At 34.0% G+C, this 22588-nt stretch overlaps 1 protein-coding gene across 1 annotated transcript in view; it reads left to right on the forward strand.

The window, feature by feature from the left end:
• LOC130935134 (uncharacterized) overlaps positions 1–20818 on the forward strand; it is a 35456-nt gene extending 14638 nt beyond the window's left edge. Inside the window, exons 6-12 of the mRNA XM_057864714.1 lie at positions 1460–2167; positions 3822–4652; positions 6527–7210; positions 13230–14057; positions 14467–15231; positions 16110–16949; positions 20362–20818. Coding sequence (XP_057720697.1) covers positions 1460–2167; positions 3822–4652; positions 6527–7210; positions 13230–14057; positions 14467–15231; positions 16110–16949; positions 20362–20367 — 4662 coding nt within the window. The 3' untranslated portion in view covers positions 20368–20818. The remainder of the gene's footprint in view (positions 1–1459; positions 2168–3821; positions 4653–6526; positions 7211–13229; positions 14058–14466; positions 15232–16109; positions 16950–20361) is intronic.
• Positions 20819–22588: the final 1770 nt, after the last annotated feature.

Raw genomic sequence — 22588 nt, forward strand, 5'->3', positions numbered from 1 at the left:
TCCCTTCGAGTTATAATCGATACAAATTCTTTAACTACACTATAATTTCTTTTTGTGTTTATTGTATTCTGTATTGTATAAAAAATTAAAAGCAACCTTACAATGATGCTGGGATGCTAATATATACAACATTTTTGAAGGTGGAGTCTATGATGGCTATTCCATGTTGTCTATGCAGCTTTGACAATATTTAAAAGGTGTTGTTAAAATTAAAGTCACATTTTTATACTATTCAACAATACTTTTAAATTTTCATTTTCAGATTGAAAAGTATTTTCAAATAGTGGAAAAAACAGCTAAATTTAAACAACACATTTTATTTTATTTAAAAAAAAATGGTTCCAAATAGTAAAAAATGTTACCTTAATTTTTACATTTTTTTAGTGTTGTCAAAGTTACATAACCATTATAACATACACCAGTTTTCAAACCTATATGAGAACAAGAATAATACTTAATATGTTTTGAATTATTTGGTTCTCTTTTTTATGTTCTAGTATGCATGAATGAGCTGTGTTTTGAAAAATATATACAACACTCTAAATTCCTAAACCTATTTTACTGTATGTACAAGTAAAATAGTTTTTGTTCCGAGGGTTACCTGAAATTGAGTTGCTTTTGGGCCTAGACGTGAGGTCCAGATTCCCTTTGAGGCAGCGTCCAACTTATATTGATGCTGAGGTGCTGCCGTCCTCGTGGGGAGGTGGAGGGTGATACCTGCAAGAGACTTTGATACTTAAGTTAGCAGATTTTTAATAGATTGTTAGTGTATTTATAGTAAAAAAGTTAACGAACCTTTAGAGTAGTTCCACCTTTGACTGTGGATGACGTTCCTTTTATCTTATCTTAAGAAGTTGTTGATATTTCCTTTCTAGATAGAGAGATGATAGGAAATATTTTAGGAGTTGGTTGCTTATTCAAATAAGTAGAGCTGATATCTCGTTGTCGTACCCGACCTCTATGAGGTTAGGTAGAAGAGGCCACCTTTGTTGGATGGGCTTTTAACCTTTTTGGGTCTGGCTTTACGTTTTGGGCTAGGGAATGAACAGTTTTTATTTTGGAATTCTTAAGAAACCTGCTTGATTTACATATTCAGCAAGTTAGCCGTTTTTAATTATGATTAACAAACACTTTCAAGACAGCATTTAGGATGCATAAAAATAAAGTAAAAATAATATGATAATGTTTGTGAGACAATAATCCAAAGTTATCGTATTAAACTTAACATTTATAATTCCATGCATATAACATTCGTACTTGTATACTTATTACATCTAATAATACTTATTTTTTTTCAGCAGTAACTAATGAATACAAAATAAAGTAATTTCAGGCTGATTTTTATTTTGTCACAAACATTTCTGAAATAATAAACTGGTAGGAAACACAAAATGAATAGTGACTTAAACTCATTATTAAAGTGAATAATAATTTTCGTTTCTTGATTTTATCTTTATAGGTTTCTTTTGAATACACATCTCATCTTAAGCTTTCCCATTATCCTGAGTTAGAACAAGTATGGTGTGGTAAATACTTGGTGCAACGGAATAGCTTTCACTGTCTGAAAACTTTGTCGGTGGAGAATTGTGGTTTCCTTGTGCATGTACTTCCTTCTCATTTGCTTCCTTACTTCAAGAATTTAGAGGAGTTGGTAGTTGACAGTTGTGATCAAGTGCAAGTCATCTTTGAGATAAATGTTAAAGGGGTGACAGAAATGTTGGGAATGTTCCGTTTGAAAAAGTTGTCCATAAGGAATCTACCAAAACTGGAGCATGTGTGGGACAATGATCCTCACGGTATTATTGGCCTTAAAGTTCTGCAAGACGTGAGAATTTATCAATGTCACAGCCTCAAATACGTTTTTCCAGCATCCATGGCTAAAGATCTTACCATGCTCAAAGAGCTATCAGTTGAAAGCTGTGAGCAATTGGTTGAAATTTTTGGGGACAACGAAACAGCTCTAGAAAGGGATACTAAATCATTTGTGTTTCCTAGTCTTAAATCATTGATGCTAAACACATTGCCATTGCTCAAATGCTTCTATCCTGGATTGCACAAGCTAGATTTTCCTGTGCTAAAGGAAGTACAAGTACATCCAAGTAAGTGGGTGATACTGAATTGTCAAGAGGCTTATCCAGAGGAGCAAGTCTCTATCACTGTAGAAAAGGTACTTCTAACTCTTGGTGTGTGGTTACTAAAACAGTTCCAAATGCCCTGAATATTGATAGAAAATTATGTTTAGTTTCAATGAATTTTCAAAATGTGGCTAATTCTTCCTTTTCTCGTTTATTTAATGAAATTTACATGTTTCATTCATAAGATAAACGATAAACTGCTACTTTTGCAACTTTTTCACAACTAATGCAAATCTTGAATAGATTGATTTTGTTGGTTTTCTTTTTCCTTTTGTTTAACGGAAAGTATGCTTGTGTGTTGCCTTAATTAATAAGAGAATCGTTCATGCATGTATGAAAAAATAAGACATTTAAACATACAAAAATTATTAATCAAAATACACAAACTTTATCAAATAATAAGAAAACATACCAAAAATCTAGAGATTAATAAGAGGTTAGCTCAAGCTTGACCTAGAGAGAGACGAAAAAATAGAACACAGTTATGGTTCCAATTAAAGGGAGCTTTGGAGTAGAGGCTGAATTGTCTTTGTATAACTTCAAGGTCGCAGGGTGATGCCAGAATCAAGTTAGGCTGCCCATTTACACCCTTTAGGCTTGGACTTTCTTTGAACCTTGCATGGCATAGGATGCTTTGCACGGTGCTTCCCCCCTAAAACCCCCTTCTTTCCCCTCTTTCTCTTTTTTGTGGTTTAACCAATTGAAAAAGAATGCTTATTCAGTTCCTCAAACTCGAACCAATATTCGCTTTCACGGGTCTTCGCTCAAATTCAAAGAGTTAGGCTCAAATTATTTAACAAGTTTTTCTTTTCTCAATTATTATTATTATTATTATTATTATTATTGGAACTCAATTTGATGAATATATGAAAAGCACATTTATGTCTTTTTAAGGGGGGTGATTACTAAAATAAACACATACCCATCAAGTAAGATGAGTGCTTGATTGTTATAGTAAAATTTTATGCAATACTCAACATTAAATCACGAATTCATATAAGAGTAGCCTAGTGCACAAACATTTTGCATTAACACTGGGTTCGGGGAAGGACTGCACCCAAAAGGTGTAATATAAGTAACCTAACTTGATAAATTATTAGGTGATTCTATAAGAACTTCTAATTTTAAACAATTTATATATTATTTAGCGGTTATGATAGGGACACCATGGCATCATTTGTTCCATATAGCCTAACCCGCACATAAATGGAGAGGGCTTAATTTTATTGTATTTATATTTTAGTAGTCATGATTTACTTCTTTTATCCCGCATCTGTGTGCGTTTGAAAGGATTGTTGAATGTCAAATGATGTAAGTCAGATCTCAAACGTCTCATTATGCTACAGAATATAGAAAGTGCATTTGTTAAAAGAGTGTCTGAAAGTGGAAAATAACTTTGATCTTCTGTTTTAGTAGTTTGTAATGAAGTGTTTGGTTCGGGTTAACATCTAAGCAAGCTATTTTTGTGCGGAGATCATTTAACTATCCTGGTTTCACATATAATCGACGATTAGTCCCAAGGAATGAGGAATTCAAATGGAATATAACTATTAAGAAATAAACTCTAGTTTCAATTATAACAAATTATCTGTCTGTCATGTGTGCAAACTAAAATTTCTTATTAATTTATTTAAGAAAATTAGACGATCCTGAATTTGCCCACTCATGTTTTTTTTTGCTTCCTAGGTTCATTTCCTGCTTCCAAGTTTAGAAAGATTGTCATTTAATATAGGAAATGGTACAGTGACTTTGGATCTGAGGTCTCTACAATTGGAATTTATGTTTCTTTCTTTCCAACACTTAAAAGAAGTGAGAGACAGTGTTCTATACCGATTCCTTCAAATGGTTCCGGATGTAGAAAAGCTTGAAGTGAAATACGGTTGCTTGGAAGAGATGTTCTCCAAAGAAAGGCTTAATACTGATTGTGCTGGAATCCTCTCACATCTTAAAGAATTAAGGCTTGTTTCTGAATATTCTCTCAAATCCATTGGCTTAGAGCACTCTTGGGTGCACTCTATTCCCGAAAATATGCAAACATTACAAGTCGAATGGTGTAGTGCTTTGAAGAACTTGGTGCAATGCACGGTATCCTTCTCAAATCTAACAAATCTGGTTATAATATATTGCCGCAATTTGCTATATTTGTTCACAACTTCAACAGCCAAAAGTTTGGGTCATCTTGAGCGGATGGAAATACAAAATTGCAGATCATTGCAAGAAATAGTGTCCATAGAGGTTGGCAAATCATCCATAGATGGAAATGTAATATTTAAGCAACTACGGTCTTTGATTCTTAAAGAGTTACCAAAACTCACATGCTTTTACCCGGGGAATCTTACTTTATCTTTTCAATCCTTGGAAGAAGTATCCATATTTAACTGCCCTTTGATGAAAATGTTCTGCCCACGTGTGGAAATAAACCAACATTCAAACCGGTCGCCAGGAGTTGGACTCATCAAAGATGCATATTGGGAAGGTGATTTTGGCAACACCATCTGCAAGATGTATGAGAGAAAGGTAATTATTATTAGTTACTAGCATCCAATAGGTAGCTACTTTCCAATTTTTAGTTCTTAATTAATATAGTTTAGGTTTAACTAATCTGGTAGTCTTTATATTTCACAAAATTTTTAATTACATTTTTACAGTTTAAAAAAAATTTTTAGCAAGATAATTTTTAATTAGGTCCTTAATAGATTTTTCAGAAAAATCACAATATTTTTACAATATTCACTGCTAGATTATTCCAAAATTAATCCTACATCAAATAGAGAAAAAAATATTTCCTACTTTTTAACAAAAAATGATTAGTAAGGACCGAATTGAAAGTTTTTATCTAGTACAGGAATTGAATTACCAATTTTTAAATTATAAGGACCTAATTTAAAATTTAGTGAAATTTATAAAGACTAATAATTTAATTAAAATGATAATTTATTAAATTAAAATATTAAACTAACTAACCTTTATTATTATACAAGTCTGCTACTTTAATCAAATGGCAATGTAAACTTAACTGCAGTCTGGAAAACTTTTTAACATTTCATGGACAAAAAAGTGAAAACATAATATAGAAATAAAAAATATGATTTTATTGTTTATTTTTTCCTTACAATATCAATATCCCAAAAAAGGAAGTACTAAAACGAGAACATAATTTATTTTCTCTAAAAGAACATGCCTTAGAGTAATATTTTTTTGTTATCATATTTAAAACCACCTTTTTATTACAAGAGTACGTCTATCGACTATCACCATTTCGTTTATTACATGTGTTTAACGATAATAAATATTAATATTTGATTAGTCAAGATGGTAGTATTTTAATAATATGCGGAAACTAAAATTACCTAGTATTTTAGCAGTGGCTTTTTAATTTTGGTACCTTTCCAGTGCTGTTTTCTAGCAATGTTGAAACTTGGTGTGTTTTTTTTTATGTGTAGACCACAAATCTAAGGGTCAGCTTTGTGTTAAAATTTTGTTAAACATGCAAATTGAGGGTTAGATTTTTTTTTTAATTTTAAATTTTTTAAACATACCAATCTGACCCTCAGATTTGTATTTTAGTATTAATTTTTTTTTTAAATATGCAAATCGGCCTCTGATTTGCCTTACGGTGAATAAAAATTATTTTAACACTCCGAATTGTGCACTATGAAATCTGATTCTCTGATTTCTATACAACTTTTATTATGCCTCAAATTTGAGGATCTGATTTGTTATTTAAAATTAAAAAAAAACATAAAATCCATATCAGAGAAAAATACACCAATTAACCATTTCACTGAATTACACAATCTTCTATTTCTAAAAAAATTAGCCCTATGCTAGTAACCATTACTTTTTAATTAAATTTAGTAATGCTAGGTATTAAATTTAATTAATTAAGAAGATTAAAGTTTTATAATATTATTATGTAGCACTCTATTATCTTTTATATTATAAAATTGATAAATTGCCATTTATGTAAAATAATTGACGTGTTACAATCACAAAGACCAATGTGGCATAAGTTCATTCTATAATAAATTTGCATAAACTTTTATATAATAAAAATCCATAGATAGATAGATCTATACATTTTCGCCTCATGCAACATGTGGGTCTAAATCTAGTCAAACTAATTTACAAGTCTTTTGATCATAACAAGTAGCATAATAAATGACTGATAAGTCAGTTAAGCCGTTAAGGTATGTATCCAAGAAAAAAAATTGGATATCATATCTACCTAGCAAAAAGGAAAACTAAAAGAAGAACAGTGTCCATCATTGAAGCAAAAATCAAAATTATCCATTTTAATTTTAATTTTAAGAAAATTATTGTGGTTAAACATTTCAGTTGTTACTGTAAGCATAAAGAAGTGATTTTAATTTCTTATTTTTCATGTGTAGATCGCAGAATCTGCATGTAATTCACAATATTTGAGCCTTAGCCCCTGTTATCAAGAGATATGGTACGGCTTGATGCCAGTCCCAGATGTATGCTTCAGTAATTTGGAGTCCTTGGTTGTGGAAGGGTGTGAATTTTTGTCAGAAGTAATACCTTTCAATTTACTTCCCTTGTTAAGTAAGATACAGAGTTTGGAAGTTCGGAACTGTCATTCAGTGAAAACCATATTTGATGTGAAATGTGTATCGAAAGACAAAAGAATGATTGTAGGGTCACCACAGACACCAGTCCCCTTTTCCCTGAAGAAATTAATAGTAAAGAAGTTGCCAAATCTGGAGTGTGTTTGGAATGAAGATCCTGATGGGGTTCTGACAGTTCAACTACAGAAAGTACATGTTGAAAGATGTAAACGCCTTACAAGTTTATTTCCAGCATCCACAGCCAAAGATCTTGTGAAACTTGAAAATCTAGTGGTGAAGCACTGTGAGAAATTGGTGGAAATTGTTGCAGGCATTGAAGCAGCCCCAAAAGGAACAAATCTAGATTTTATATTCCCCTGTTTGACCTCATTGACATTGTTGGATTTGCCAAAGCTCAACTGTTTTTACTGTTCATTGCATTGTGTTCAGTTGAAGACATTCACAGGTCAAGATCCACAAGTTGAGGATCAAGTTTGTGCCAAAGAGGTACATAATTGCTTAACCACCTTTTCCTTGTTGCGGGTTGACCAATTTTTCAATGAAAAATGATATTTTGAATTCATAGCTATTGACATCTTTGGGCAACTTGAGATCATTGAATAAATAATGAAATTTCTCATGGGCAGATTCACCAATGTTTTACATATGATCTCCAGGTGTTTAAATAATGTCTATAAAAGTGGGGTTCACAAATACTAAAGTACATAGTATTTTTCTTCCTTTTCTTATAATGGTATTGCAAATAATTTCACTAGTATTTTTTACTAATGCTATACGCATGGATTGAGAATTGTGATGAGAATTTTGCTTTGCTTTTGTGTTGTATGACTATGATGATAAATTTTTTATCACAGATAACAATTTCTTATGCTAGTTGAGATTAATTTCAGTTTATTTTATCTTATCTATAGTTGTAACTTCCAAGTTTGTCTTTATCTTGTTATTATTGTAAATAGGTTCTTTTGTTTTATTTTTATCCAATAACTTATCCATATTATAGTGATATATAATGATTATTCCTATATAATAAACTCTCCAATATGTTTCATGATTGATTTCAGATTTTCAGCCAGCCAATATATATATTAAAAAATCCTCTATTGATGGAATCAAATAATTACATCTAATCTAATCTTATCATATATACCCTAATAGTTGTAGATAATGAATATAAATCTCTACAAAATATACAAGATATCTCAACAGCATTGACTACTAATGTTGCATACAAGATACAACAATAGCCACATAACCTTATTATAACTGTTGAATATCAGATTAGATCTGTTTTGATATAGTTTCCCTCTTTAGATATCTGATTCTGTTGGATCTCCTAGTATTAAGGGATCTGATTCTATCATATCTCCTAGTATTAAGGGGTTTTATTTCTGTACCTATGTATATATATATTGACACTGAGAGATGATTCACTCAAGGAATTCATCCAAAACACAATCCTTGTCTCACTCCATTCGTATATTTCAAGATGGTATCAGAGCGGGTTCCGACCCGGCTCTGATTTCTATTTGTTTTTCTTCTTTTCCGGCTGCAATCTCTCAGCCGTGTTCCCTTTCCTCACCAGCTGACACTATCAGCTGTGTCTCTTCGTCAGAAACTGTTTTTCCGGCCAAAACCTTGTCAAACATCAGACCCACTCCGAAGCAACCCCAAAATCAGAACCGGAAAGCCAAGTTCGGCCTGTCCTCAAAATTTCTCCGCTGCCCAGGCTTTTTCCGGCCCTCGTTTCCCTTCTGCAGGTGTTTTCCGGCCGTTTCTGAGTGTCTGCCATCATGTCTTCTGAGGTAACCCCCGACACCAACTCCAATGGTGGTAAACCGGCTGTTCTAACATCTGTTGTTTTTGGAACCGCTACAATGACCTCTGAAAAATTGATGGGTGCCAAAAATTACCTTTCTTGGGCTGATTCTGTGGAACTTTGGTTCATGGGCCAAGGCTATGAAGACCACCTTACTAAATCTGTTGATGATGTTTGCGCCGCTGACAAAACCACTTGGAAGAAGATTGATGCCCAGCTATGTAACCTTATGTGGCAGACCATTGATCCACCAAAGCTGACTATGTTTCGGGCTTACAAAACTTGTAAAAAGGTGTGGGATCGTGCTAAAGCTTTATACACTAATGACATCGCAAGACTTTACCATGTTGCTAAGAAGCTGTGTAGTTTACAGCTTCAAGGAACTGATATGGAATCTTATGTTGGGGCTGTGGAAGCTGTCAAGGAAGAGTTTTCGACTCTCCTTCCCTATGTGTCTAATGCTGATGACCATCATGCTCAACAGGGAAAACTGTTTTTGGTACTTACGTTACTTGGGTTGCCAGCTGAACTTGAATCTCTTCGGCAACAAATATTGGGCACCTCACCCGTTCCTTCCCTTCAAGACGTATTTGCACGACTCTTGCAATCCGGCCCCTCTCTTGAGACCCATACTTTCGACCAAACTGCATTGGCATCCCAATCTTCTTCTCAAGTGTCCTTTCAAGTGCCCACTCGCGACAGCCGTGGGGGTCGTGGTAATGGTCGTGGTAATCGTACTCGCCTTAGTTGTACCCATTGCCATAGGATTAGTCATACTCAGGATAAATGTTATGCTCTACATGGTCGTCCTACCAAGGTAGCTAATGTTGTCCAAACTAATGAGCCATCTGACGTTCACTCCGCCGCACAACCACAAGGGATATTTGTCTCTGGCAATGATTATGATGAGTTTTTCAAGTACCAAGCTTCAAAGCAGGCATCTACTCCCGTTACTTCGGTGGCCCACTCTGGTAATTCTGTTGCTTGTATCTCTCATTCCTCTTCTCTTGGACCATGGGTCCTTGACTCAGGTGCTTCTGATCACATTTCTGGTACTTCTTCTGTCCTCTCTAAACTTGAACACCCTGCATTTCTTCCTTCTATCACTTTGGCTGATGGTTCTAAAATTGGTGCTAAGGGAATAGGTCAAGCTACTCCTCTTCCTACATTACCTTTGAAATCTGTTCTTTACATGCCCAATTGTCCTTTTAATTTGATTTCTATTAGCCAACTTACTTGTTCTCTCAGCTGTTCTGTTACCTTTTTTGCTAACTCCGTCATTGTGCAGGATCGAGGGACGGGACAGACGATTGGTACAGGATGTGAGTCTCAAGGACTATATCGGCTTGCCTTACCCACTACCACTGTGTCTTCTGTTGCTGCTGTTGAGTCTCCGGACGTGGTCCATTGCCGCCTGGGACATCCCAGCCTCTCGAAGTTACAAGCTATGGTCCCGAGTTTATCTCGTCTTACTACCTTAGAGTGTCAAACTTGTCATTTAGGTAAACATGTTCGTAGTTCCTTTACAAGTCGTGTCAATACACGGGCTGCATCTCCCTTTTCTATTATTCACTCTGATGTATGGGGACCTCGTCGGGTTACTTCTCATTCTGGTTTTCGTTATTTTGTCACCTTTATTGACCTTTATTGATGACTTTTCTCGTTGCACTTGGTTATATTTTGTTACCTTTACGAAGTGATAATACTCGTGAGTATTTTTCAGCACCCTTTTCGTCTTACTTGTCCTCCCAAGGAATTCTACATCAGTCGTCTTGTCCTCATACCCCTCAACAGAATGGTGTGGCTGAGCGTAAACATCGTCACTTGATTGAAACTGCTCGCACTCTTCTTCTCCATACTCATGTTCCCCTTAAGTTTTGGGGTGAGGCTGTTCTAACTGCATGTTATCTAATTAATCGTATGCCTTCTTCTGTTTTGCAAAATCAAGTTCCTCACTCCATTTTATTTCCTCATGAACACATTTTTTCTCTTCCACTACGAGTCTTTGGTTGTACTTGTTTCATCCATGATTTTACCCCAGGCAAAGACAAGTTAACTGCTCGCTCTATCAAATGTGTTTTCTTAGGGTACACTCGATTTTAAAAGGGTTATCGTTGTTATTCTCCAGCTCTTAATCGTTTCTTCGTATCTGCCAATGTCACTTTTCTTGAGAATACCCCTTTTTTCTCTGCACCCGACATCACTTCACCTTCCATTACGGAGGTGCTTCCTGTTCCTTACTTAGATGAGCCTCCTATTCCCACAAAGCCTCTCCAGGTTTATCATTGCCGCCCATGGCCTGCAGTCCAAGATAACTCATCTCCTGAACCCGTGGTTGAACCGTCCTTTGATCCTTCTTCGGGAGTTAGCAGTAGTCCTCCTATTGCTCTCAGACAAGGTACTCGTTCCACCCGTAATCCTAATCCTATTTATAATTTTCTTAGTTACCATCGTTTATCATCTTCGCACTATGCTTTTACCTCCTCTTTGTCTTCTGTTTCTATACCCAAAACAACAGCAGAAGCTCTTTCACATCCAGGGTGGCGCCAGGCTATGATTGAGGAGATGTCTGCCTTACATTCTACTGGTACTTGGGATCTTGTTCCATTGCCACCGGGCAAATCTATTGTGGGTTGTCGTTGGATCTATACTGATAAGATCGGCTCAGACGGAACCATTGATCGATTAAAAGCCCGCCTTGTGGCTAAGGGCTACACTCAAATCTTTGGCTTGGACTATGGTGATACCTTCTCTCCTGTTGCAAAGATGGCCCCTATTCGTCTTTTTCTTTCTATGGCTGCCATTCGCCATTGGCCTCTTCATCAACTTGATATTAAAAATGCTTTCTTACATGGTGATCTCGAGGAGGAAGTATACATGGAGCAACCTCCCAGGTTTGTTGCTCAGGGGGAGTCTTCCGGCTTAGTATGTCATTTACGCCGATCTTTATATGGCTTGAAACAATCCCCTCGAGCTTGGTTTGGTCGCTTTAGAGCTGTTATTTCTAAATTTGGCATGATTCAGAGTGAAGCAGATCATTCCGTTTTCTTCCGTCATTCTTCCTCCATGACCTCCATATATCTGGTTGTTTATGTGGATGATATTGTCATTACTAGAGATGATCATGAGGGAATCACTCGGTTAAAACAGCACTTGTTTGATCACTTTCAGACTAAGGATATGGGGAAGTTAAAATATTTTCTAGGAATTGAAGTGGCACAATCTAATGCTGGGATCTGTATCTCACAGAGAAAATATGCTCTGGATATTCTTGAAGAAACTGGAATGTTGGATTCTAGACCTGTAGATACACCAATGGATCCCAACACAAAACTTAGTCCAGATCAAGGAGAACCTCTTGCAGATCCTGGCAGATATCGCAGATTAATTGGCCGATTGAATTATTTGACAGTCACTCGGCCAGATATTTCATTTGCCACAAGTATCCTAAGTCAGTTTCTTGACTCCCCATGCGATAGTCATTGGGACGCAGCTGTTAGAGTCCTTAGATATATCAAAGGTACTCCAGGAAAAGGTTTGTTGTATGAAGATAAAGGATATAACCAGATTGTTGGGTATACTGATGCAGATTGGGCAGGATCTCCATCTGATAGACGTTCTACATCTGGTTATTGTGTTTTTATTGGTGGAAACTTGATATCTTGGAAGAGTAAGAAGCAAAATGTTGTAGCAAGATCTAGTGCGGAAGCTGAATATAGAGCTATGGCACTTGCCACATGTGAACTTATATGGTTGAAGCAATTAGTTAAGGAACTTAAGTTTTGTGAGCCGAGTAAGATGGAACTGGTGTGCGATAATCAAGCTGCCTTACATATTGCTTCCAACCCTTGTGTTTCATGAACGGACCAAGCACATAGAGATTGATTGCCATTTCATAAGGGAGAAGTTGCAAAGTGGGAAAATAGTAACAGCCTTTGTCAACTCCAACGATCAACTTGCAGATATTTTCACCAAAGCTCTCCGGGGTCCTCGGATACAATACATATGTAACAAGCTTGGTGCATATGATTTATATGCTCCAGCTTGAGGGGGAGTGTTGAATATCAGATTAGATCTGTTTTGATATAGTTTTCCTCTTTAGATATCTGATTCTGTTAGATCTCCTAGTATTAAGGGATCTGATTCTATCATATCTCCTAGTATTAAGGGATTTTATTTCTGTACCTATGTATATATATATTGACACTGAGAGATGATTCACTCAAGGAATTCATCCAAAACACAATCCTTGTCTCACTCCATTCGTATATTTCAAGAATAACGTTTTAATAACAATGTCAACTACTTTAATTAAACTTTTAAGCGAGTCCTTAGCATAGTGAAAGTTCTTATAGTCAAGTGATTCTCACAATCTAAATCCTCATACACCCCATTCATAGTCATTGTTTAAGGGATGTGTTTGTTATAAACTAATTCCTCTTTTCATCTTTTCTAATTTAATTATTTAATTTGAATTAGTGTTTCAAATGTCTATTTACCGTTAGTATTAGCATGAATCATTCTCCTTTATGGGCCACTTCAGATATCTTCATTGATCTCATTCTAATGTTATCTAGTTCATCCTTTTTGGATTTTTAATTGGGTGTATTTTCCGTGTTTCTTATAATTGCTTTAGTTTGTTGAAATCCTCTAACCCTCTTTTGCTTCATCATTTATTTCTCTCCCAAGGCTACATCTCTCCTGGACAATCTGTCACTCGGTGAAAAAGAATTGAAGATGATTTGGCACGGACAATGCCAGGGAACTCATATCCGCAAAGTAAAAGTTCTTGATTTGCAGAGTTTTAATGATTTAGAACAACTGCCATGTGGATTTCTACAAAAGGTGCCCAATATTGAGGAACTAGTAGTGAGTAATAGTTCCTTTAAGGAGATTTTCTGCTCTGAAAGATCTGATTTCAATCATGTTGGAATCTTATCACAACTAAAAGGATTGAAGTTAGCTTCTCTTTCAGAACTAGTTACCATTGGGTTAGAGCACTCTTGGGTAGGAGGATCTCTTCTCAAAAATTTGGAAACCTTGGAAGCAAGAAGTTGTTCTCGTTTGAGAAACTTAGTACCATCTGCAGTATGTTTCTCCAGTCTGAAGCATTTGACTGCATCTTATTGTAGTAATATGATCCATTTGTTCACATGCTCAGCTGCCAAAAGTTTGGCTCAACTCGAGCAGATAAACATATCCTGTTGTGATTCCATCGAAGAGATTCTGTCTAGAGAGGAAGATGAGTTTCATCATGATGAGATAATATTTGCGAAGCTTCATAAGTTAAATCTTGAATATTTGCCAAGACTCAAAAGCTTTTATCAAGGGAGTGTCACCTTAAACTTCCCTTCATTGGAGAAATTATCAGTAATTCAGTGTCAGAGGATGGATACTTTCTGTGCTGGTACTTTATGCACTAACAAATTGTTAGAAGTGAAATTCCAGAGGTATGGAGATGCTACCCCATTGAAAGTTGATCTCAATCATGTCATACGCAAGTCTTTCGAAGCACGTGTATGTATCTATTTTCTATTTTTCTTTATTGTTATATCAAAGATTTTAAGAAAAAAAAAATTATCATACCATTTTTTCCCTTCATAACTCTCAAAGAAAATAATGATACAAAAGAATAATAATTAGCTACTTTTCCACTTCTTTCTCAATCATAACAAGGTGGTGTCCTACCATAGTCTCAATTATCATGTAATTCACATTAATTAATTTAGCACTTAAAATATGGAAGATGGTTCAAGGAAAATGGACAAACCAATAAAATATCAGAGTTCACAGAGAAGTGAGAAAGAAAACTAGAAACTCCATAATCTAGGAGTTGGTTGAATATGTCCCAACAATAGCAATGATAGTTGTGGAGTAACCACCTTAACTATGTACTGATTTCACGTTTGCATTTTATCATATCCAGGTTGCAGAATTTGTTAGGAGTGAAGAGTCTTTGAATCTTGTCGATGAGCCACAGGTACATGGAATTTGGCATGGCCCATTTCCTGTCCCATTCAGGTGCTTTGTCAGTTTGAAGTCTTTGATCGTGGAAAGATGTGAATTCTTATACAATGTAATTCCATCACATTTACTTGGTTTGCTATGTAAATTGGAAGAACTGGTAGTACGTGAATGCCATTCCGTTAAAGCAATTTTTGAGGTGAAGGATATAGCAAAAGACGCAAAGTTAAATACAGGACCAGGCATATCCCGATTCTTTTGCTTAAAGAAATTGACTTTTGATCAGCTGCCAAATCTTGAACATGTCTGGGATTCAGATTCTGAAGAAGTTATTGGCCTAGAAACCCTGCAAGAAGTATGTGTTCATGGATGTGGCAACCTTGAAAGGCTGTTTCCAGCATCAGCGGCCAAAAGTCTGGTGAAACTTGAGAAACTTGAAGTAAAAGAATGTGGTAGGCTGATGGAAATTGTTGCAAAGGATGATGTAGCAGCTGAAGCACCTGATGAAGAGTTTGTCTTGCCTTGTGTGACCTCCATAATACTGTGGTCATTGCCAGAACTCAAGTGTTTTTACCCAGGGCCGCATAAGTTGGAATGCCCCAAGCTAAAACAAATAAACTTGTTCCATTGTGAAAAGTTGAAGATATTCACATATGACTCTCAAAGCTTCCCAAAAGAACAACCAGATTTTCAAGATAGCACAAAAGCTCTTTTCTTGGTTGAAAAGGTACCATCTATATGCAATTTTCGGGGCATTCCTTTATAGTAATACTTTTAGTGTATACTATAAGTTGAAATGCATATATACATATGTTTCAATAAGTATCAATATAGAAAAAAAATAACAATGAACACCATCCACCATGTAAATTCCATTGCTTTTAATTTAGAGTAGCAGGACAAATAGATCTTTAAAGAATTTTGTAATGGACTTATAAGTCCGTAAGGAAAAAAATACCAAGTCTTTGAGAAAATTTTGTGATAGATTTATAGATGATTGACAGAATGAAATGAAAGACTAAGAAGGATGAATTGTGTCAAACATTGCAGTTTTTCAAGAACTTATAAATCTAGTCTTTCTATTTTTTAAGGACTTGGTATTTTTTCTCCAGGAACCTATAAGTTTATCACAAAATTTTCTCAGGACTTGCGTGGTATTTTTTTTAAAAGAAAAACCTATAAGCCCATCGCAAAATTCTTCAAAGACCTACTTCTCCTATTACTGTTTAATTTATAATAATTTGCAGTATTTACATAGATGCCTGATGTTGCTTAAAATACAAGACATATTATTGATTAAAATAGTACAACTGTTTTTATTGATTTGTTAGCATGCTAATAATGGTAGTTTAAAAGATCATATTAAAAATATGTACATTTTGAAAGCATAACCCTTATTCTTTTCTTAATTTGTAATATCCTTATTAGATGATAGCATTTAACTTCTTATTTTTGTTAAGTGTAGCTGTAGATTGGCATTCATAAAGACATAAACTACCATTAGAAAGAACCATGATAATGTTTCATAGTTTATATATTTTGGCAGACAGTTCCAAAAAACTATTGTTATCATGATATATGTTATGTCTTAATTCTTCTTCATAGGTCATGCCCTCCTTGGAGTTTCTAGCACTCAGCAAGGAAGAGGCCATGATATTCTTGGATGGTCAGTTTCATGTAAACCTCCTGCACAAATTACCAGCTCTTCAACTGCAATGCTTTCATGATGATTCAGATACTTTTCCATATGGACTACTTCAGATGGCGCCCAACATAGAAAAACTTTCTGTGAGTTGTTGCTCCTTCAAAGATATATTCTGCTCTACAAGCCCCGACATGGATTGTGTTGAAAAAATCCTTTCACGTCTAAAATGTTTGCAATTGAATTCCTTGTCTGAGCTAAATTCCATTGGGTTAGAGCACAATTGGATGGACCCCATTTCTAAAAATTTTGAAAAATTACAAATAGACCAATGCCATTGTTTAAGGAACTTAGTACCATGCGACATATCGTTCTCCAGCCTAACGGATTTGAATGTCTCACAATGTAATGGGCTTGTCTATTTGTTTACACCCTCAACTAGCAGAACTATGTGCCAACTAAAGAATATGTCCATAGAAAATTGTGAATCATTAGAAGAAATAGTGTTTGGAGTGGTAGAGGAGTCATCAAAGCATGCAGAGGAGGAGATAATATTTGAGAAGCTCAACACTTTGTCTCTTCAGTCTCTACCTAGGCTTGGAAGGTTTTACAATGGGAACATTGCTTTAAATTTCCCATCCTTGGAGCAAATATCAGTAATCAAATGTCGAAGGATGGAGAGTTTCTGTGCAGGTACTGTAAGCGTGAACAAGTGGTCAACAATTCAGTTGGAGGAAGATAAAGATGCTGTTCAACTGGAATTTGACCTCAACTTTACCATATTGAAGGCCTTTGACTTGGAGGTATGTTCTGTTAGTACTCTTTCATTGAAGGATTGAATAAATTAAACTTTCATCTCTTAAAGTTATTGATTTGTTCGTGGAAAACGATTTTTTTTCCCTTTAAAAAGGACTGTTTTACATTTTTGTTTAGTTGAGTGCCGGGTCAGTTTGGATTGGCTTTTGAAAAAAATACTTATTAGTTATTTTTTTCATCTTTTTGAAAAGAATTTTTTTTAATAGACAAAAGCTATTTTACATTTGGATAGGCTTTTTAAAGAATTTTCAAGTATTAAAAACGTTTTTTGCTTCTACTTTTTTCAAAAGCAAGGTATTGTTAGTTTTAGAAAAAAAAGTAAATAATTTATTGTTTTAGATAGGTTTTATCTATCTTTGCCCTAAGGGCACATGTTAAATTTACAAATTAAGAAAATTTTTACTGAAAATATAAAAAATTTAAGTTTCCAATGCATTTGTTTTGCATTCATTAAATAAAAACATTTAAAATTTTTCACTTTTAGGGCACATGTTAGCTAAATCTTTTTTAATAAAAGTACTTTTTTAAAAAGATGTATCCAAATAAGTTTATAATTGAATAAGAGTACTTTATTTTTTAAAAAAGAACTTTTTTTTCACTCGACAAAGCTAATCCAAACCAACACGTATTCATCTTTCTCTATATTACATACTGACTAACTCTGACTAAAGTTCAAATACCTGAACTCCCCATTCTACTTTTACATTGCTGCATTACAATCCTGCCTACTCAATTTGTTCATAAGTATGTCAAGTAGAGCAATCCCCCTCCCCCCTCTCTTTCTTTTCTTGTTTTCTTCATTCAAAATATATGGACTAGAATTTGGAGGAGTGCTTCAAGCATCTATGATAGAAAAGCACTCAGAATTGTTCTCTTTTTTATTTTATTTTATTTCAATTGTCTGGTATTATTTTTTGCAAGATGAAAAAATGGTCTATCCGTGTTATTAACACATCTTAAGCTAGAGTGTTTCAATCCCTTTACAAGAAATGTATACTAGTTGGACAAGTCTAACAATCCAGCCAGTGCTGAAGTTACTTATGTGCAATGTGAATCCCCAAAAATTGGATTTAGGTTTTTTTTTTTTTTTTGGAATAAGCTTAATTTTGTTTGTTGAGCTTAGCTCAACGCCACATATGTTGATTATGTTCTCAGCTTTGTTCTTTTTGTTGTTGTTGTTGTTTTTTTTCCTTTATAATTACTGCTAAATTTAATTTTGGTTAACTTAAATTGATACAATCTGAATGCTTTTTTGTTTTTTTTGGCAAATAAAAATTACTTTTACTCTTTTTAAACACAAGTACATTTATGATCTTTACATATGCTTAGATACAACTTTTGAAGGAAAAAATAATGATTGTATTAAAAAAAAAAAGTTAATTTATTTCTACCTTTCAAAGTTAATAATATTGAATTATTGATCTTCTAAAAATAAGAAATTAAAGCAATTTTAATAAAATTTAAAAACATATCTTATACCCTTTTTAGTAATTACAATTCGCATCTTCCTCTTTTTTATTCCTTAGCAAATCTAGGTTTTCCTCATGCTAAACGTCATTTTTTGTAACTTAGCTATGAAAACTTTTCTTGTCTAAAGACATTAAGTATTTCTAATAATAATAGGCATCTAGCCAATACTATCATACAAGTGCAATCAACAATCCATAAAGAATCTTATTCTTATATGTTTGAAATAGTTTGGCCTTGAAATGATATGATTGAGTTTTATGTTGTTTTTTAACTTCATGTTGTGTTTATGGATCTTTATCTTTTAAATTAGATTATGTTGGATTGTACTATGTTCTATTTATTATTTTGTGTTACTTTGTTGGGATTTTTTTTTTTAATTTCTATTAATACTCACGGGTATCCTTGAAAATCCGCCTTACCTGCAAAGACTAATAAATAAGAATCCATAACAAAGATGGGGAGGGAATGAGGGACATTTTTCTTTCTGAGAATGGAGGTGGGGGAGGGTCCTCATGGAGCTCCATTGCCATCCCTAAAATGAGTGATGAAAGTTATCCTTTTTGGTCGATAAAGATATCCCAGCCCTTTTTAGTGGGAAGAAGGAAAAGGGAAAGTTGATATTTCTCATTTCTTTGACACAATAAAATCCTACTAACTAAAGTAATTTTTTTGCCAATATGTGTTCCATCTTTAAATCTTGGGAGTCAATATTATGTATTTGATCCTAGCATAAGATTGCCCCTATCATGGCTTAATCATTTTTCAATCATAATCACCCTACAACTTAGATGTGTTTGATTAGGAGTCAAAAGCTGACAACAACCACCACCATTAGGTGGATCTATTACCTGGAACAAATGTCATTACATCCTGTCATGAATCATGACTGAACTCAGCCTATTCACAAAATACTTAGGAGAAAATTAGGAGTTAAACTAAGTTGAAAATTTAGAAGATCAAAAGAATCATGTTTGGTTGACAAAAACACAAATATGGAACTTTTTTTTATATATGTGGGCATGAAAATTCTCGGCTAATCTGGGGGAAGTTTTCCCTTTTTTCCTGATTTAATCTGTTACACTTATTCTTCTCTATATTGCTCTTATGTTAGCCACCTATCCCCTCGTCAATGAGGCTCCACCAGATTCTTCCGGTATCAATGGTAGTTCTGTTGCCTTTGACTCTCATGACAATCAATCAAATGACTAAATTTTGGCTTTGGCCATTGAGTCAAAATCCCCGTCACAAGTGCTTTTCTGTTTTGTTGAGAGGCGGGGGAAGTTGGAAATGGAATGAGATATTTATTGCCATGGAAGATTTCCAAGAAGAGTTGTTGTCATACTTGATGAACAACAACAACTATCTCTAGTTTGATTTTCTGCCAGTAAAGATAAACAATGTTGGCGGTAAAAGCAGCATTAATTTTGACCATTGAAATCTAAATGCTTCTATGGTGAATTAGCTGGATGATAGCAGTAGGATAGTAGAGCTGAAGAAGTGGCCATGAAAGAGAAGACAAACACTTGCGAATGAAATTGAACCAAATTGATTCAACCATTGTTGTTTTGACAACCCCACCTCAATCTCAACTCCAAGATCATACCAATCTGCATTAATCCTTATGTTTCACCCTCAAAGATTTTACTCTGTTAAGAAGTTTCTCATAAAAACTTTCTTCCTTGAATTCTTATGTATATCCAAACTCACTCTAAGTATCAATCTAAAATCCAATTATCTTTAATAATGTTACTACCTATAGAGTATTTTTCTTTTTAATAAAACCCACTCAATTTATCAATTTGCTTTTTGCAGTGAACCTGAGATTGAGGATTACATTATGCTATATTAATTAAGTTTCATAGTTTTACTGAACCTTTACTAAGTTTTCTTTATTATTTTATTCGTACTAACACAACTAAAATTTTCTAGGTATGAGTTCAACTCCATTGTTGGAGTGAGAACTAGATATGAAGAGTGGATGGGTGTGTATGAAGGGCTTTGTACTACAGAAGTGTGTCACATGTTTTTTAGAGGGCGAGTTTGTTTTCCTTAAATCTTATTGGTTGGGTACTCTTTTTCCTCTCTGTAGTTTTGTCCCACTGGGTTTTCTCCTTAGAGGTTTTAACGAGGCCTTACCAAGAGGTGCCGGATATGTTCACCGGTGGATGGTGTCTTTATTTTATTTTAGTACTTAATGTTTTGTATTTATTTGTCTCTCGTGTGTTTAAGCCATTTCAATAATTATTGAGAAAAAGAAAAAAAAGTCTAATATGGTTATAAGTTGTAAAGATTATGATGAAGTAGAGCTATGTTGTTCTATACATTACTGTAACATTTTAAGTGGATGAAATGACTACTAAGAACGTTACTTTATGCTGTTACAAAACGGTGAGTTTTTGTGTACAAGTTACCTCTGCAATATGTTATTATATCTGAGTAAAGTGACAATTAAGTTTCTGAGATCGATTTTGGACAAATTAATTTTTAAAGAAAAAAACTACCAAATAAGTCTTCAAAGATTGCAAATATTGGACACGGTTTCTCTCTCTGTCAATTCCTAATATTAAAGTTAACAGAATTGTTTATATATACCGTTAATTCTGATGGCCGTGTCTGTCTTTGTCACATTGGAATTATTTTAAATGTTGGAGACAATTTGGTCCTCCAATTTAATTGAGTTAAGAGTACACAATCATTGTTCAAATTTTCCATTTGAGCATCTTTAAGGTTAGTACCTTCTAAACTTTATTGCAGTACAATAGGAATGTGAAGGTACTCAGATTCATAATCAACTAAATTCTCTTCATTAAACTTGTGGGCAGGAATTTCTCCTTAAAATGCTTCAACAAAAGGGTCATCTTCAACTTCCATGTGTGCATGCTCAGTTTTCTCATTATGAGGTGAGTTGCCATGTTGTTGTGTTGTGTGTATCTTAGGCCTAGTCCTAATATTCTTGACTCCATTACTCCTTCCACCTTTGCTGCTGCTGCTAATAACATCACTCTTTGCAATTTGCAATTTTTTTTTTGAAACAACAGTCTTTCTTTTTGGATCATTCTTCCTTATTTTTCTTGCAAAGGACATCCTCTTCATCAGCATCACCGACTTTAAATTCAGATAGTGAGCTTGTATAACTCATCTTCGATACTTCCATACTCACAATAATCAGAAATTGAAAGGTCACCAGATTCATCTATAACTAGGGTTTATTGTAAGAGATCCGCGATAAGTTATGAAGAAACACACAATATAAGAAAGGCTCTAACAATTCTCAACAACATTGTTCCCATTTTAAGCTTGGAAAAACGGGCCGCGGCGCTCTATATAACGGGACAACTAAGTATATTTATTCCATTTCACAATTGGAAGAATGTAATGGGAAATAGATCCTCTCAATTGTTAAAAAAAAAAAGAAAGTGTGATCTTTAACTTTTTATTATTCTCTCTCATATTTATTTTTGGTCCCACTTATAAAATTAATGGTGGGAGATCACACTTTACTCCCTCAATTATTAAAAAAAATTGAGAGAATCTATTTTCTGTAATGTATCTATGTTTATAATTTTTGAAAACTTATTCGATAGTTTTTATTCTTTAAAGACTAATTTATCCAAAGTTAACATCCTTAAAGACTTAATTGTCACTTTAATATGTTATATTTATATATTAGAATTGTGTAATACCGAAAAATCGGATAAATTTGGCCTACGAAAAAAGATTGAGTAAATAAGATATTTTTGTAATTAAATTTAATGAAGTCTTTTTTTTTCTAAGTCTTCTTTGTCTTCTTTAACTGGTTTTTATTGTACTAATAAACTATTAGACTAATTTGATTAAATTAAAAAAAGTCTAAAATCTTTATACACATACTGTATAGGATCCTCGTTTACTTAGTTATGGTCAAAATGGTGTGAATCTTACTTAATTATATTATTATATTCTCATTATTAATTTTTTTTATATTTATGATGTATTTATATTAGATTTTAATAGTAAAATATGTTTTCAATATGTATTTTATATTTTAATATGTTTTATACATATAACTAATTTTTATACACATATAATATGATTTAACTGTAATGGTAAATCAAATTGACCAAAAATAAGTTTAAGTTAACTAATTAATTATTAATACAATTCATTAACTTTAAAA

The sequence above is a fragment of the Arachis stenosperma genome, chromosome 6 (assembly GCF_014773155.1).
Source record: "Arachis stenosperma cultivar V10309 chromosome 6, arast.V10309.gnm1.PFL2, whole genome shotgun sequence".
Lineage (NCBI taxonomy): Eukaryota > Viridiplantae > Streptophyta > Magnoliopsida > Fabales > Fabaceae > Arachis > Arachis stenosperma.